Genomic DNA, 17,856 nt, shown 5'->3' on the forward strand with positions numbered 1-17,856 from the left:
CTTTATCTACTTCATTTAGTTTTTCCTTTCATTTATTTATTTTTTTATAAATTTTTAATGTATTTATTTATTTTTCCATGTATTTATTTACTTTAAATGTATTTTTTTTTCTCTTTATCTCCCCCCTAAAAAAATATTTCCCCAGTCTTATGTATTTCTGTATTATTGTCTTAACACATTTTCTTTTTCATTATGCAAATAAGGGAAGTGCCAAGTCTCTACACTACTGTGCTGGGATTGGCTACAGCCTGAAATGTTGTTTGTCCAATCGTAACGTACAAACATTATGTTTGGAGAGCAGGGGCATGAAATCCGCAAAAATTAATGACAAAGTCCACAGCACTACATTCATTAAAATTGGGCTGGTAGTTTTTCCGTAATCCTACTAACAGACACAAAAACAAACAGAACAAAAACATAACCTTTTTGGCAGAGGTAATAAGTAAATATGTATCAACAGTGGCTACCTGCTCCAAGTAGTGGAGGGAGAGGTTGATGTACTTGGCCTCAGTAAGCAGCTGCCCATTCAGGCCAGTCTTGCTAACTCGATCCGATCCGGCCAAGTCCACCAGGTGGAGCTTGGAGCGCCGCACAGTGGCTGAGCCCGGCTCACGCCTGCACAAGTACACAGTGAAAATGCAGTGGGAACGTGTGGATGCCTGGTTCATCGGCGTCTGCAGAGGAGAGAAGAAAAGAGTGGTGACAGAATATTTTGAAAATGCTGCAATGTTTTTCAGCTTGTGCGAGAGAATTCTGAAACCTCCAAAATTGGTGCAGATGGCGGACACACAAAAAAAAGGAAGAAAAAGGGAATTTTAGTCTCCATCTGCGGTGCTTTCCACTTTGAAACAACAAAAAAACATGTTTCCTTTGATTCTTATTTTTTCTTGCTCCCGCTGGTTTGGAGATCAAAGCCACACCATGTGTAACCGATGAGCAGTAAACACATGGTGGCAGCTACAAAAGCTGAGGTTGGCTTTCAGATGGTCACTGGAATAGCAGAAGGCAGGTTGAGACCAGGAGGAGACAGAAATAGAGTATGAGTCACTGTGCATAAACAAGGTTTATTAACTAGAGGAGGATGGGTCCTCCTCGTGAGAGGATAAACACAGGAAATGGACATTCAATGACATAGTGCTGATCACAGACTTCTTTCTGTTTACTTGTTTGTGCCTTAACACAAAGACAGCCTGGACACATGATGGTGTTTTAAAATAACAGCTTTTAATTAGCACCAGGAGTTGATGATATAGTACATCCTGACTTGAATTAGCTTCTGATCAAGTCTGAATTTCTTTTCCTTTTGTGGAATGGTCATTGATATGAGATATGGGCATGACTCCTCTCTGCTTGAAAACATCATCACAGACATACCAGATCATTCAATCTTAAAAGGTGCTCTGACCCTGACTTGTTGTTGGCGTAAATGTGCCAACACCTGTCTGTTAGGGTCATGACAGCTCGCCACAGATCTTTCACTATCTTAACCCACCACTGTCATGTCTTTCCTCAGTCCAAATTCTCTTCACTCTGCACACGACCATGTTTGCTCCTCAGGGTATCCCTATAAGTAATATGAAACAGCCCTGAGATGTTGAAAAGGGATCACATACCTAATAGGATTGAGCAGAGGGTCAAGGGTGAGGATAGAGTGTCCCATGTTAAAGAATTAGTTTTACAGTCTCACCACTGGCAGCTATTTTCCATAGCAACCAACACCAAACAAATGCTGGCCAGTCCTTGATAACTGGCCTGTACTGTAAGTTTTGTTAAATTCTCTACAGCCAGCAGGCGTTTTTGGACTCTCCTTGTCAGTACTTGCTATTCCAATCACTTTCCACTCTGAGAGTTTCCTTTTAATGCATCTAGATAATGTGTTGGTGCAATTCAATTTCAGCTTGCAGCAAAAAAGCTGAGAACACAAGACATTAGGCATTAGGCCAGATACAGTTAAAATATTTGAAAAAAAGAACACACTTGAGCAGATTAATGTTAAAGCTATTAAACACATCTACACTGCATGTCTTGAACCACCTTAGGTTGTCTGCTTCCCTGCTGATGATGAGAGTGATGACCAAGTGTCACCCTCAACCAGACAACGGAGGGACTCACTATCACTGACGACTTCAGCCAGGCCATAAAGTTCACCAAGACAGTGAGCAAGGATGTGGTGAAAGATCTGCAGAAGAAGTTCTGCGGCAGATGCCTGCGGAGTCTGTGATATCATTACAGGATCCAGTTGTGGATGCAGCCATTGTCAAGTCATGGCAAGCACACATCAAGAACTTGTCAGCATGGCATGCAAGGAAGTCTGCCTCCTGCTGCTGGTGGAAATATGTACTCCACATCAATTTGTCAATTACCTTAAACTCATAAAGAAAACTCAAAGGCCTCCACGGAGAATGACTGATTCAAAATAGGCAAACATTCCAGATGAATTATAGTAACATGTTTTACAACAGCAAATCTATACCAAAACATCCTTTTATAAAGTCTCACACAACAAGTCTCATTTATCCAGTCTTGTGCTCAGTATTTGCCAAACAGATGCACCCTTTGATATAGTTTTGCTGTGGTTAAACATGGATCCCAATGACTTCAATTCATGAGGAATGTTCGCCTTTTTTGGATTCTTTGTTCACCATGGAGTTATGTGACAAAATCAAAGTTTTCTATTTCACAATGTCCTTTTACAAACTCTCACACAACTTGTGCAGTATAATCTAAGTCTCATTGATCCAGTTGTATGCTCAGTACATCTTAAACACGTGCATTTTCACTAAAAAGTTACAATATATAACACTTCCTCCTTTGAGTAGCGCGCCCTGAGTGTGCCCAAGCACTTGAACGTATGAGCTCCAACTGACCAGAGTTCAAATGCATGTGCGTGTCCAAGCACACTACCAAGCTGTTCCATCAAACTGTTTGTACTGACATGCTTTAAATCTTGATGCTTTTAAGAAGATGCATGTGTTTGGCAAGTAATGAGCATAAGACTGAATAAATGAGACTTGGATTATAATGCACAAGTTGTGTGAGAGTTTGTAATCAAATGTTTGGATATAGGTTTGCTGCTGTCAAATGCATTCCCGTTTAATTTATGAAGAGTGTTCGCCTTTTTGTGGATTCTTCATTCACTGTGGAGGCAAGCAGGAAAAAAAGCTTTCTTCATGAATTTAAGGTAATAGGTGAGCAACTGATATACAAAAGAGTCCTTTTGTAAGTGAAGTATTCCTTTAACACTGTGGCCTTGAAGCAACGAGGTCTACACTACATCCTTTAAAATTACTATAGAGTTGAATCAACACCTCTCTAAAAGAGTTTCAACAAAAACTGAACATTAACTTTCATGAAGGTGGGATTTATTGGAGGGCTGCTGTCGTGGGCTGCATGAATTTCAGCTAAGTGTGTCATATGTGACTGTGAATGCAAATACTACGGTAAAAATCCATAGCAGCACTCATGGATGACAGTTTAAAGTAATCAAATACAGTAGCAGCTGTCAATAGATAAGACGTGACTGCTGGCTCTTATCTCTGGTTGTTACTGTGTCCTTACAGTGGCATTAATCAAGAGACTGTTCGTGTAGCCTTCAACGTGCGTGCATTGTGCAAGATAACAACTTCATTTGGATATCACCAGATGTTATATAAACGTTTCTGTAGAAGTCCTTGAACAACTCTTAGAGTTAAAGAGTATGAACAGGAGCACATCAAGTACAGATGAATATTTAAATGGTTACAGACTGTGTGTTCACGTCCACAGAGGAAATAGTGTCCACACAGGGGCATTAAAATGTCTTAGTTGTGAGAAAACACAGCAGGACAATGCAATCTCATTGGAGTCACTTCCTTTATTCTCCTGTGTTCTCAATTGACCACATGCTGACCACACGCAGTGCTGCAGTGGGTCAGCATAAAGTGGTGATCTGGTGCTGCAAGCCCTGAAACACTTAGAGATTGCTGATTCAAAAGATTAAAAGTGAAGTTTCATTTGGACCACCTGCTACGCACCCTACTCACCCCCACAAGTTCAGGAGGATGTAGAAAGGGGAGAAAAGATCCAGGCCCTGCATCCCCACATGTGAAGGGAAGGGAAACAGGGACAAAGAAAAAATAAAAAGACCAGATGAGAGGAAATGTTTCCCGGTGAGGTTGAAGAAAGGGTGAGGAGTTGAGAAGGTGTATTTTATTTCCTGTCCAATGAAAGAGTAGAGGGGATTGCCAAGTCTCAAAGTGAGTGAGCTCATAGTCTGCTGAGTGTGGCTTGAATGGATGTGTCATCTTTTATCCACATGGCTCCGAGCAAGAGAAGAAAGAAAGCGTTAGTGTTAACTTTATTTGAAGTCTATGTGGAGCAAGGACCTCTGGGATTATTCTGGCAGTGACAAATTGACTATGTTGATGGTTCTTTGTTTGCTCGGGGTTCAAGAGAAACTTTCTTATGGGGAAGTCCCATAGAGGGTGAGTTCACAAAAGTCTTTGTGTGGGTGGACTGTAATGTGGTCTCCCCTCTGAACTGTGAAACATCTCGATTGCCTCATCAACACACTAATGTAACATCCAAGAATGTGTTTCCACTGAAATATACCCCCAGGTTTTACAGCAGTGGACACTGGGAGTGTGTTCTCAAGGTAGATAAAAAACAAATGCAATATTGTTTTGGCAATAGGCTTCACTCTTAGATATAAAAGCGCCAACTAGAACCATATAGGGTTCTGTCCTGAAAGAAGAAACCTTTTTAGTTCCCGGTAGTTCTTACCTGGAACACCGTAGGAGGGTTCTGCCTAGAACCCAACATAAAGAGTTATACCTAGAACCATCTGTAAAAGGTTCAACCCCCTGTGAGAGGTTCCACAAAGGATCCTTTTGTGGTATAATGGCTCCACCCAGAACCCTCTCTGGAGTGTGTGTATGTGTGTGTGTGTGTGTGTGTGTGTGTGTGTGGGGGGGTGTTCTTTCCAGAACCTTCACAGCTTCTGAGAACCCTTCCAGGAGGGTCTACTGAGAATAGGGTTGCAGCAATATAACGGTTTCAAGGTATACTGTGATATAAAAGTTGACAGTTATCATACTGTGTACATTTGCTTATCTACAATATTGGGAAAAAATGCAACTGGATGGAGAATCTCTCCTTTATTTTAGTTACTTTCAAAGGGGAGACTTTTTACACACACTTCCATGAACAAAATTGTTTCAAGTTTCAATCATAGCAATAAAACATTTGTTCAACCAAAAATAACCCTTATGTTTTCAATCCTTTTAGCGTCATTCTGACTGATAATAATATACATTCTGTAATACCACTGCGAAACCACAATACTTTCTGAGACAGTTACCATTGCCCTCAGCAAAAACCCTCTCTATATCAAAAGGATTTCACCTAGAACCTACTGAGGAGGTTCTAACATGAAACCTTTTTGATATTACAAGAGTAAATCTAGGAACCACCAAGGGGTTTCTACCAAGAATCCTTTTTTTGTTCCACTAATCATGGTTTTAGTTTAACAGTTCAACCTGGGGCCAAGAAAATCAAATCCAGCAGCCTTGGGATTCATTAGGCTCCTAAAGGACAGGGGTGGATTTGGCCCAGGTGAAATCACAACACTCATGGTTCACAATTATGTTTTTAGGAGGTGGAGAAACAACTACCACTCGAGCCTTTACTATTTCAGTGGTGGAGTGAAACTCAACGCTACCAGGATGAATAATGGCAGAGTGGACAGTATCTCCGCCTGTTAACCAATAAACATAGAGTCTGTTCAATACAGATTCGCAATTAACTTTTGTATGGCAGGAAATAATGGTAAGGATATCAACCATGGCAAAACACAAATAAAATGAACTGAATCAACTGACACATGGGTAAACATTTAAATATTTGAGGGTGAGGATCTTTTAACACCAATGCTTTTAACAATCCTTGAAAGACTCTTCCTTTTAAAAAGGGTTACTAATGGAAACCCTTGCTGGAGAAAGAACCCTTGAAGAACCCTTTCTTCAATGAAGGACTCTCTGGATGAAAAGGGTTCCTAATGAAACCCTTAGTCATACAAAGAAACCCTGAAGAGCCATTTCTTTAAAAAAACTTAGTCATACAAAGAAACCCTGAAGAGCCATTTCTTTAAAAAAAATAAAGTTCGTAATATCCTTTTCTTTAAAAAAAAAAAAAGGGGGGGGGGGGGGTCTTCAGAAGCAAATGGTTCTGGGAGGAACCTCAGCCGCTCAGGAAGAACCCTTTTGGAACCCTTATTTCTCAGAGTGTATGTTCACTGGAATATGTATATTGTAGACACATTTTCTCATACAAAAGTTATGTGACTGTACTAGCTACTAAACCCATTTCCGAGTTCCGGAGAAATTCCATCTTGGATCCCATAACTATTTCCTTTGGATCGGTTTTGTTTCATGAACGACACCTGGCCACATCAAAAATTGACTTTGAAATTCTCTGCAAAAATGAAAAGCAAGTCTCTGACTGAAACCTGATTATCAAGTTCACTTTTACTGTCAGTTATTTACTTACAAACTAGCAACAAGAGTAAACAAGGTGAGATCAGCCCTTTGCTCTAAACCTCAGGTTGCAAAGCAAAAGCTGACCCACCGCGTGGGGAGTCTGGGTGTCTGAGTGTAGAAAAGAACCACCACAACATAAACAGAAATTACAGAGAGAATGCTTAGTTTTACTGGGGAAAAAAACATGATAAAAGGGACCACAGGGGACCAAAATAATATTTTAGAAGGGTCTTAAGGTAGAGTGCATGTTGCATTTGTGAACAAAAAATACCATTTATGCCACTTATCCAGGGAGTGGTCATGTATTTTTGCTTACTGACTACAATTCTTACAAAGAACACTGCATGTATGGTGTGTAAATTACAAAGATGAAGTCATATCGTACATTTCTCTTTGCGGTGAAGCATGTGTGTCCCTCTTTCTTACCTCTGCAATCATACGATTGGTGTCACCCAGGAAGAGCAGATTCAGAGCCTCCTCCTCATTTGCTGATTGTTGCATGGACAGGTTCCTGAGATGGATGTTCTGGTCTGGATCTTCCATGATCATTACTTTTCTGTAAAAGAAAAAAACGTCATTAAAGAAAATTCCAGCATAATAAATAACCTGAAATAGTGAATAAAAAATGACAAAGCGGGACAAAACCATTTGAAACCCAAATAATCCAACACTGACGCAATTATGAAAAACTAATTATGTCAGTTATGTCATCCATTTCCCTCCCATCGCCTTGGCCTCACTCAGATCGAAATCCAAACAAACCACATCTGCAAGCCAGTGTGGGCTACGACCCAGTCTGACACGTGCTTTATCTAACCGGGGGTTCATAACTTGATAACAGACAGGGCTTGCTTTTAAAAACAAACAGGTGATTGGTTCTTACCCACATCAAGCACTGTGAAACAAAGTGTGCTTAGACAGATGGGGCTGAAATGACTCTAGTGATCTTAACGTATCATTTCCATCACTCCGCCAGGGTTGTGACAGTATAGCTACTGGATTGAGATGTCAAAGAGGGGAGACTGACTGGAGAACACATGAGGATAATTATGTTAACATGTGTAGGTAATTGAAGTGGTTTGATAAAACAGTATTCATCTTACTGTGATTAAAGGCCTGTACCCTGGCGGGGTTATTTTCCTTAACAGCCTCACCAACTCAAAATCAAAAGGATTTGATTATTGTATTTTACACAAATATAAAAATATGATATAGTTGTTGACAATTTAGAGACTTTTAAAGTCCCTAAAAAATATACTAATACCTATATTTTGTTTAACATGGTTTTCCCACATAATAGTTAAAAAAAATAAAAGACCTTGAAGCAGATCTTATCTTTCTCTCTTACTGAGAAATCTGCTTGCAGTAAGTTTCACTTTCTCCAGTGCTGCTCGTGCTAGGTTAACTGGTGAAAGAGCAGTGCGCATCAAGATGGCTAGCATCTGCGTTACAGGATACATCTGAGAGATTAAGCCATACACATTTGTGCCTCAGTCAGACCCAGGCTCAGAAGAGGAGTCTGTTGTGCACCAACAGCAGACGTATCAGAATGGTAAGTGTGGTTAGCATCTTAATGCTTCTCCGCTGGCGATAGCTGTGGCTTGAGGCATTATGTTTCCAAGTTGTCTGTCCATCTGCCCATCCATCTTATTCTTGTGAATGCAATATCTCAAGAATGACTTGAAAGAGAATTTTTTTAAAATTTGGCACAAAAATCCACTTGGACTCAAGAATGGTCGATTAGGTTTTGGTAGACAAACGTCAAAAGTCAACGCCACCGTGACCTTGCATCCGTCTCATTCTTGTTAAGGCGATATCTCAAGAACACCTTCAAGAAATTTCTTCAAAATTGGCACAAACTTGTTAGAATTTGGTGGTCAAAGGTTGAGGTCACTGTGACCTTGCTTCTGTCTTATTTCATGAAGACAATATCTCAAGAAGGCCTTGAGGGAATTTTCTCAAATTTGGCACAAACATTCACTTGAATTCAGGAAAGTACTAATTATTACTAATTAGAAATAGTATTAGTACTTATAAGAATTTTATGGCTAAAGGTCAAAGGTCAAGATCACTGTACCCTAACAAAACAGGTTTTGGACCATAACTGGAATTCAATGGAATACTAATAAAGACAAAATTTCACACAAATGTCTAATAGGATAAAATGATAAAGTGGTGACATATTATATCTGAAAGGTCAAAGGCCAGTTTCACTGTGACATCAAATTTTTTTGCGAAAACACTTTTCTGACCATTACTCATCATAACTCAGAAACAGAAGTGGAGACACTTGGTCACATACTGAATTGGTGACACTAGTCGTGGGTGCCCACTTTGAAACTGCTGACTGTATAGATCTTCTGTGCTGCCAGGGGGAAGATGTGCATGACGCATCCATGTTTTCACTGACATGGATATAGACTGTAACTGCAACTTCACGGGTTCAAAGAGGCATACAAGTGCGAGGCCGTAATTCGAGTTTATTTTTGCTGTTTGTTCGCTTGCTGACGCAGCATTAATGGTTGTAGAAAATGTATGTGTGAATCTCAGATTTTAGGAAAGTGGCCCCTCAGTACAGGAATGTAAAACACCTCTCTAGTGACAAACTTAGCACAGACACAAGTCAGTTAAGGTCAGACATTTTAGGGGACATAAACATAAAAAAAATACATATTTGAGTGGAGAAGGACTTCAAGCATTTAGAGGGTGGACTGTTGAAAGCATGGTGAAAATAATGCAGAGATGAAGATAAGAAGAAATAAAACAAGGAAAAAAATAAGTACAAGAATGTCAGAAAGAAAAGAAGGGCCAACAGTTAAAGAGAGAAATTTGTTAGTGCCACAGCTTCTTCTTGAATCAGCAAGTGTGGCCACAGCATGGTTAACAACGGGCACTGTCTATTTCCAGAAGACTGTGATTTGTGGGTATCTAAACCTTGAGCTGGATCCTCTGTGAAAGGAGGGAAGAAACTTAAATGGAACTAGTACAAGAAAATACAAGACAAACACCAAAATGATGTACCAAGACGATGTTGCGCCAGGAAGTCCAGAGTCTAGTTTGGGATGAGTAAGTATTGAGTATGACAAAAAAGGTAAAAAAAAGAAAAATAAGATCACACACAGACAAACTTTCAGACAGATGGAATTTATAATTACAAAGAAAGATGGATATAGACAAAGAAAAAATGAAACAGGATTGAACAGGGTGAACAGTCTTTCAAAGATAGAGCAGGGCAGAGAGGGAAGCAACAGACAGAGAGAGTGAGAAGACAGATGCAGATGGACACAAAAAAGAATTCCTCCCAGACCAGCTGCAGCAGTGACTAGCTCTGAAAAACAGTATGTCCACATGACCCTCTTGCGCTCAACTCCAGTGGCAGAGTCTACAGCCAGGTTGACCACATCCATTGCTGTCCTGCAGTCTCATTATGTCAGTTGGCAGTTCGCAGTGAGGTGGTAAATACTTGAGTCTCCGTATTTCACCACACACCAACTCCAGGCCAGGCAGACAAATGGCTGTTCAGGAATAAGGCTTGACTAAACCCACAAGTGTTTAAGAGAATAATGGAACCAGGAGATGATTGGTCTTTTCAGCTTAAAATTTTTTTTATCTATTCCCTAGAAGTGCATGTTCTCAAAGCTAAATATACACTATATGATTGTAATTTTTCATTTTCAAATGTCTATAGCATCAATGTAGCACAACTTAAAAAAACAAAAAGAACACTGACGGTAGATCCTCCAGTCGAGATGCTTCATGGCGGGAGTCCAGAAGGTCGTATCCCATCTCGTTGTATATCTCCAAGTAGGAGATGTGTGTGGTGTAAACCATACTGCTGTCCTGTGGAGCATAACATATAGTATGTAAAATTAAACTGGATGCATAAAGATGGAAATCTTAGTCTTTCTGACATTTGGCAAAAGCAAACAATTAAATTTAGATGCTTTGCAGTACAGGGAAATTAATGATGGTAGAGAGAGGCTGTAGGATACTATTTTACATTTTCAGTGTGTGTGGCCTTCATGTACCAGTGAAACTGATACCTTAAATAAATGTTTAAAAAACATGGCAAACCCTGCTGTGCTGACCTGGGAGAAGCGTTCGTACAGGTAGGAAAGCGTGCGGGGAATGATGCCACGATCACTGTAGCGCTCTGCCCCTCCTGTGATGGTGAAGGTCTTTCCGCTGCCTGTCTGGCCATAGGCAAATATGGTGCCATTATAGCCAGCCAACACACTGCACACACACACACAACAAATACAAAGGTCATTATTCACAAAAGCTTTCAAGGTAGAAGCACACGCCTGAGATCAGTGCTTGACCTTTAGTAACAGCACAGTATCTAATGTAATCTTATCAATTAGGAGCCTCACACTATAAATATGTAATTGGGTGTCAAGCTTATTCCAGCAGTTGTTTTGTGATGAGTTGCAGGTTTTTTCAAATGACTATTACCTTTTGTGGACACTAACTTAAGTTGCACTTCCACGAATGCAACAAACGTTATGACGAAACAAATTATTAGAATGGACAAATTAGGGCATTATATTGATATTACATCAATATCATATGACATGAGACCAGACATTGTCTTAGTCTTTTCCTGGTTTTAAAGGCTGCATTACAGTAAAGTGATGTCATTTTGCCACGTTACTGATGACAAAAATTTCATTTTCTAAATATCTCATGAAAGCACCAATAGTCAACCCTACAATGTCAGCATAATATCTATATCAAGCTATTTTGTCAAATATATTGCGATATTTGAAATTCTCCAAATCACCCAGCCCCAGGATAAATACATGAACATAGCTACCCAGCTGACAATTTAAAAATCACAAACAAAAAGTCTATGGTAATACCAAGGACACCAACAATAGACAGCATGTGGTACTTATTTTCCATTTTGTACATCAAGTAGATAAGAAGATTTAATACAAAATTTCATTTCCTCCACATCCATCTTTTTAAAGATTATTTTTTGGGCCTTTATTGGATAGACGACAGAGAAGAAGCGGACAGGAAATGGGGGGTGCAGGAGGGGTGTGAAATGCAACAAAGGTTTTTTTGTCTGGAACTGAACCGGCGATATTGTGCTTATTCAGATACCAAGGCACTCCTTTCACATCCAATGTGTTCACACTGGCAAATTGACTTTAAGTGGCAGGACAAGCACATTTTACAATAGAGTAGATACTCTTGTAAGGGCACTAGGGTTATGGACGACTATGCTACTGTAAGTTTATGTGAACATAAGAACAAATGATAGCAATTAAACAGTGTTTGCTTACTGCTGTGATCTAGAGGGCTAATTATATGCAGCCAAACAACAAAACAGACCTTAAGATAACTGAGTGTTAACAGTGGAAAGTAAAGCTATTTTGTCCTTAAAAATACAGTTTCTCTGACATGAACATGCTATGACCTACAAAAATCAGAATTCATCTGTTTGTCAGTAAATAATTAGCAGTGTGCCTCCTTCACCACTATTTTAAATTTGAAAGGGTGCAAGGGACTGTCAAGTATATCCCTAAGCAGACACCAAAAGCCTGACTGAATTGAATCTGACACTTTAAATCCACAGGAAAAGATGGCAGTGACTGGAGAACTGCTATGGCGACAGACATCTGCCGGTGAGGGAGGAATGTCTCGTAGTTATGAGTGAAGGAAAAGGCCCAAAACCCATTCAACTAGGCAGGGCCTGGTAAATTTTGGTTTGGCATCAAACTGCCCTTCTGCACGTGCACAGGGCCATGGAAACCAACAGTATCTGGTTCTATTTGAATGAAATGAACATCCAAAGAGGTGCTATTCATGAGGTAGAATAAATTGGCAAAAATGTCTGTTCTGTAGCCTTGGAAATAAACCAGCAAGAAATAGTAAAATGACAGAGGGACCTCTGACACATGAGCTTGGATCAAAGGTAAGGATAAACTATATGCTCTCTGACTTGCCAATTGCAAGAAAAAGGGATATTGTGACACTATATTTATCAAGATGAATTATAAACAAAGTTAAGCCTCTCACTTATTCTAATGGAATTGCCAACCCAGTATTAGAGCAGTGTGTGGGTTTCCCTTCTTGTGTGCTGTATAATTCCACGCCCTGCATGAGAAGGGTAAGGGAAAAAACTGCATGTCAGTTTATATAAAACACTGCGTCCACTCATGAGAATGGTGGTTGGTTAGTCTGCTGGACGGCCATTGGGCGTCCATTTAATCTGGCGTGAGTCATGGCAGCGATTGGCAGAGGAGAGAAAAGACACAGGCTCTGTGTTTAGTTTAATGTCAGTGCTAATGATGCGGCCTCGGCCACGCCGCTGAGGCTTGGGCGTTTCCCAATGCTTGTTCCTGTTTACACCTCAGCTTTCCTGGAGATTGGCAAGTCATCATCCAGAAGATCCTTGCTCTTTCTGTTCTTTTTCTAGGCAGCAGTACAGTAGGTCCAATCTTTTGATGTAATAGGTTTAAGTATAAAACTGAACAGACCCCTGTTCCTCTTTGAACTCGGGCTACAGGTTTCACAGCCTTGTGAAATGGGATTACAGCGCAGATAGAGGGTTTTCCTTGCCAGCCCAACATCATTACGTTGGCTCTTCCTCTCCTGGAGCTATTAATGCTGGTTTGTTTTTAAACTACTGTGTTGGGGTTGAAATGACTGGTTTCGGTTACACCACAGTAGAGACAGAGACTAGTGTGCAAGTAAACGAGTTAGAGCTTTTGGCTAAACGTGATGTGCGCCAAGTATGACAGAGTACCAACCAAAACATCAACCTGACAGTTATTGCTAGCTGAGAGGATAGGCGCCTGCGTGCATGAAACTGAGTTTAAGTGCGGTGACAGCGAAACTGCTGCGATTCAAAGTGACTCCTGACTAAACCTGAATAAATGTTTCCTGACTACAGGGGCTTTAGGAAAAACAGTCTGTCAGTCCAAATTTGATTCTGTTTGTGATTACTGTGACCAGACGTGCTTCTGAAACTGGGACCATGTCAACATCAACATAAGCTTCATAGTTATCAGCACCCAAAGCTTAGTCTACATTGGTCCCAGATAAAGTGCCTTTCAGTATCGTGTAATATTTTTTGTAGCAAGGATATGAGGCCTAGGTCTCAGCCTATTCCTGTGATTGTGTCTGAAGGCAACATATTTCAGTAGGAAATGGGGGTTGAACAGGCAGAATTATTTCCTGCATACCCCCATGTCTTTTGCTCAGTGTGGTGAGACTGGATTTGAAGGGCTCAAACTTTGTGGAATTCAGAACATTCAGTGTGTTAACAGGCATCCTGCAGAGGTGGCAAGGAACTGACAGTGGACTTAGAAATGTCTGACTGCGGAGACAGAATGGTCGTGGCCAGACAGGATGACTAGTGTCCCCTAGGCTGCAGACATTACAGTTAAACCAAAGACTAAAAGGCACCAAGCTCAAATTGATACGGTAAGACCTGGTTGTGACTGAAACTTTTAATCTGATGTTTGCCATCTGCCACAACAAAGGGGGAACTGTTAAAAGGTTGGCTGGGGAGGGCAACCTAATACCCAAGTCGGTGAACCTGCGTGAGTCAGGTCAAAAACATCACAAGTCCTTAGTCAGACAATCCAGACGTCTCACCCTGTTGTTTATATGTCTTCTAATAGCAAAGATAATGCAAAGCACTTGCTGGATTCCACAAATAGCCCCTATTGTGACTCAGAATCCTGGGGTGGTAGGGCTAAATCGAGGCAGGAGGACAGAGTTTGAAGAACCTCGCTCACATAACAACAACACAACCAACATTTGATCACAGGAAATTCCAAGTGAATTCCCTCTCCTCTTGGCCGCTGTCTCTTTTGGAAGTCAGTCTAATTTAACATGAAGTCAAAGCAAGGCTAAAGCTCTCACAGACACTGTAAGAGTTCCCCTTTGTTGGAATGGAGGGAAAATGTGTGTGTGTAGAGGTATCTTAGAGGTAAAGAACCAAAACAAAATTTGCAGTTGTGCTACCTGGAAGATGGAAAACAAATGTAAATGCAAAACGAGTCGTGTTGTGCTTATATTATGAACATGTTGGATCTGTAGTTACTACGAATTAAAACAAAATTAAAACCAGATGAGATTTATCTAGAAAAATCTGGTAGAGATGCATGACCTTGAAATATTTGCTGATATCCAACTGTAAACCTTTAGGTTCAACTTCCACCAGTGGAGTTGTTTTTCTTACATCAGGGCACTTTTCACACCTACCTCATTTGGTCAGACTTTTGGACTTTTCAGTTTGATCAGAACCAAAATTACAGGTGTGAAACCTCCCCCAGACCACAGTCTGAACCAAACAGCCAAAGCTTGGTTTGACAAAAAGAAGTTGCCTCAGTCCAGATCAAACTGAAGCATAGTTTGGTTCATTCCTGGTTTTTGGATGAATCAGACTTTCAGACCAATACAGAAGTTTTGGCCAGCTATCGTTAAGTGATAAGGGTAGTGTAGTACCTCAGTGTGTGTGTGTGTGGTTTAGTGACGATCAGAGCAAACAGGTGTTGGCGATTGGAGCAGAGGAGAAACTAGCAGTAAAGATTTCAAGTGCTAGTAAATGTACAGTGTAGGTTTCAGTTTGTCCATAAACAGTGCTACATAAAATGATGTCGGTTGGAAAAACTCTGCCACTGTTCAATCATTTTCTCAGATGATGAGATAGAGCGGATGCAAAAGGAAAGGAGAGTCTGTCTACAGATCTATCAGTGTCAAGTATAGGGAGATTGCAGCTTGCATAGGTGACAATGACAGGGCATAGGTATGTCAGGTATAAATCTTTAGTGTGCTTGCATAATTACAATGTGAAACCAAAACTAAGCGGATCAAAGGTATACAATGTCACAAATATGCTAAACCTGGTTTCAGGTGATAAAATAAAAGGCCCTTATATTAGTTTCTTACAGAGCAGGTGGACCTTTAAAACCTTCACAGTAAACTCCTGGCAGTCACACTGTTGCCAAACCAAAATATAAAAAGAGAAATCTGCTTTGTTCGATCATCATACTCAGTGATCAACTATTCATTCAATTATTGACTTTATTGATCAAAAAATGGCTAAAAATTGGTTAAAAATTGTGGTCTAGTCTATTGGCAATGAATGACAACACATGCTTATGCTGAACAAATTTGCCAGATATATTTGGCATATCAATATTCAAAATACATCAAACATTGTTCATTTCAAACAGGCCCAAGTGAATCCATCCATTAAATTAAATAGCACTGACAAATGACTTGTGTTGTTGATCTTGAGGGCCCGATTTTTCAGCAGGTTACTCTAATGAATGTGGTGCTCGTGCATGACTAATTAAAGAACAGCTCAAAATGAGTAGGCAGCTACAGTATATCTCTGTGTTGTGGCTTGAAAATGTTCTCACACTCACGATGGCACAGTTTGCCATCTTGCCTGCCAGTTCAGTCCACTTAGTGGTTTAAGTATGCAAAGCACGCCAAAACTCACAGACACCCTCCATTTCCATCTTAAAGAAAGCTGAGCTTTACTGACTTCCTGTCAACAAGGATGGCTGAAGCCTGTGTGGCCCGACCTACAACGTGGAGAGATGAGCATCGCTGGGGACAGGTGAGCAGTGATCATTCGTGAACAGGATAATCAAAGGTTGCAATTTTAAGGGTTGACAAGGAGTTTAAATGCATGACATCAACTTTCAAAATTGATAGATTTTACCTGTCTGCAACTGGTTTGGCTATGTTTTCAAATATCTCTTCTTGTCTGGCAGATTGATCAAACACCTTTAGGAACCTGGATCAAAGTGAGAAGAACAAAGACACCAAAACAAACAGTAAAAATGGATGTCACTGCTTTATCTCAAACATTCAGGGCTCAACACAATTACCCACAGCAGGACTGAATAAGCACAAAAAGCAGTCTATTTAATTTCCCCAGTGGATGAGGAGGAGTTTAGTCATTCTGTTTTCTAAAGCAGTCTCAGCCCATCATGTTTTATCCCACAGAAAGATGAGAGTGATGTGAGAGGAATCCGCCCAGGAAGATTGTTAAATGTGGAAATTTTATTTCTATAAGGGCACAAGGGAACCTCCACAGGCTATTAAAAGACTCTGTGGTTTTCGAGGGCTCTCAGTGTCCACTGCTGTCTGACTCCCTAACTGTGAATTTAGGGCTTGGAAGCGTGGCATGGGCCCTGCCCAGAGGGTATATAAGGCTGCAGCTTTCACCACCAGCGTTAAACAGATGTTCTGGCTCTGCACTGACAGAACTGGTGAATGAATTATTCACGGGAAAAGTTCTTATGTAACCTGGAGAGTGTAAATTCTGGTGGGCAACACACCTTCCTCTACACTGTATGTTATCTCTATTCACTCTGAACGCTAGTCACTCTTAAACATAACTAAGCAAGTGTAATAGCTACAGGCTTAAGTGAATGTAGAACATCAAAACAATGACCACCTGTTATGTTTGGTAAAACTGGGAAAAGCAAGAACACGTAAGATGATTGATTCAGCTCTTGATTTCAAATGAGCTTTAAGGGACAGTTCATCCCAAAATCAAAATTACATATTTTTCCTCTCACCTGTAGTATTATTTATAAGTTTAGATTATTCTAGTATTAATTGCCAAGTGTTTGAGATATTGGGCGTAGAGATGTCTGCCTTTTCTTTAATAAAATGGAACTACACATGACAGGTCCCTGTCGTCACCGATGACGTAGAGCATATGGGCTGACTGGTAATGCCTTTAAGTTTAATTTGTAGAAACCAGTTGCAATGGTCTGTCTATCCACCAGGAGGAGCAGTGAGTGTGGACGCTGCAGCGGTTTACTGCGCCTATTATTACTGAGAGAGCCTCCCACACAGAGCATATTTAATGATTATCAGGCTACCATATCATAGGTCATAAATATTATGCTTCAGCGTTTTGTTATTCAAAAGAATTGCATGAAAATTAAACCATATCATATCCAACCATATCACCTCGCAGAAGGGAGTGTGCATCTACTCATGGACGAGAGGCTCGTGCTTGTGACAGCACGAGATGTAAACATTAATGGCGTCCTCCTCAGCTGAGCTGTACCTTTAGCTAGCTCAGTGGTGCTAAGTGAGCTAGCAGAAGATACACACTTATTTATATGTGGTGATACGGTTAGCAGGTGTAGTTCAATAAAAAGAAAATAGTTCCTACATGAAACTGCTCACAACAAGGTTCTGTGGATTATCCCGTGTAACCGTGTCATGATTTTTGGAAAGAGACATTGCTGTTGAGTTAGTCAAATGCATTTTTTTGGCACCTTAAACACCACAAGCTAAGGCTAAGGCAGACATCTTTACAGCCGGGATCTTAAACACTTGGCAACAC

General features: G+C 40.4%; 1 protein-coding gene across 1 annotated transcript in view; it reads right to left on the reverse strand.

The window, feature by feature from the left end:
* kif6 (kinesin family member 6) overlaps window positions 1-17,856 on the reverse strand; it is an 86,250-nt gene that overhangs the window by 63,400 nt on the left and 4,994 nt on the right. The window contains exons 3-7 of the mRNA XM_050061952.1: window positions 16,210-16,284; window positions 10,604-10,751; window positions 10,246-10,355; window positions 6,942-7,071; window positions 468-674 (exon numbers count right to left, since the gene is read on the reverse strand). Of these exons, the coding sequence (XP_049917909.1) occupies window positions 468-674; window positions 6,942-7,071; window positions 10,246-10,355; window positions 10,604-10,751; window positions 16,210-16,284 (670 nt within the window). The remainder of the gene's footprint in view (window positions 1-467; window positions 675-6,941; window positions 7,072-10,245; window positions 10,356-10,603; window positions 10,752-16,209; window positions 16,285-17,856) is intronic.

Source organism: Epinephelus moara, chromosome 14 (genome assembly GCF_006386435.1).
Source record: "Epinephelus moara isolate mb chromosome 14, YSFRI_EMoa_1.0, whole genome shotgun sequence".
Classification (NCBI taxonomy): Eukaryota; Metazoa; Chordata; class Actinopteri; order Perciformes; family Serranidae; genus Epinephelus; species Epinephelus moara.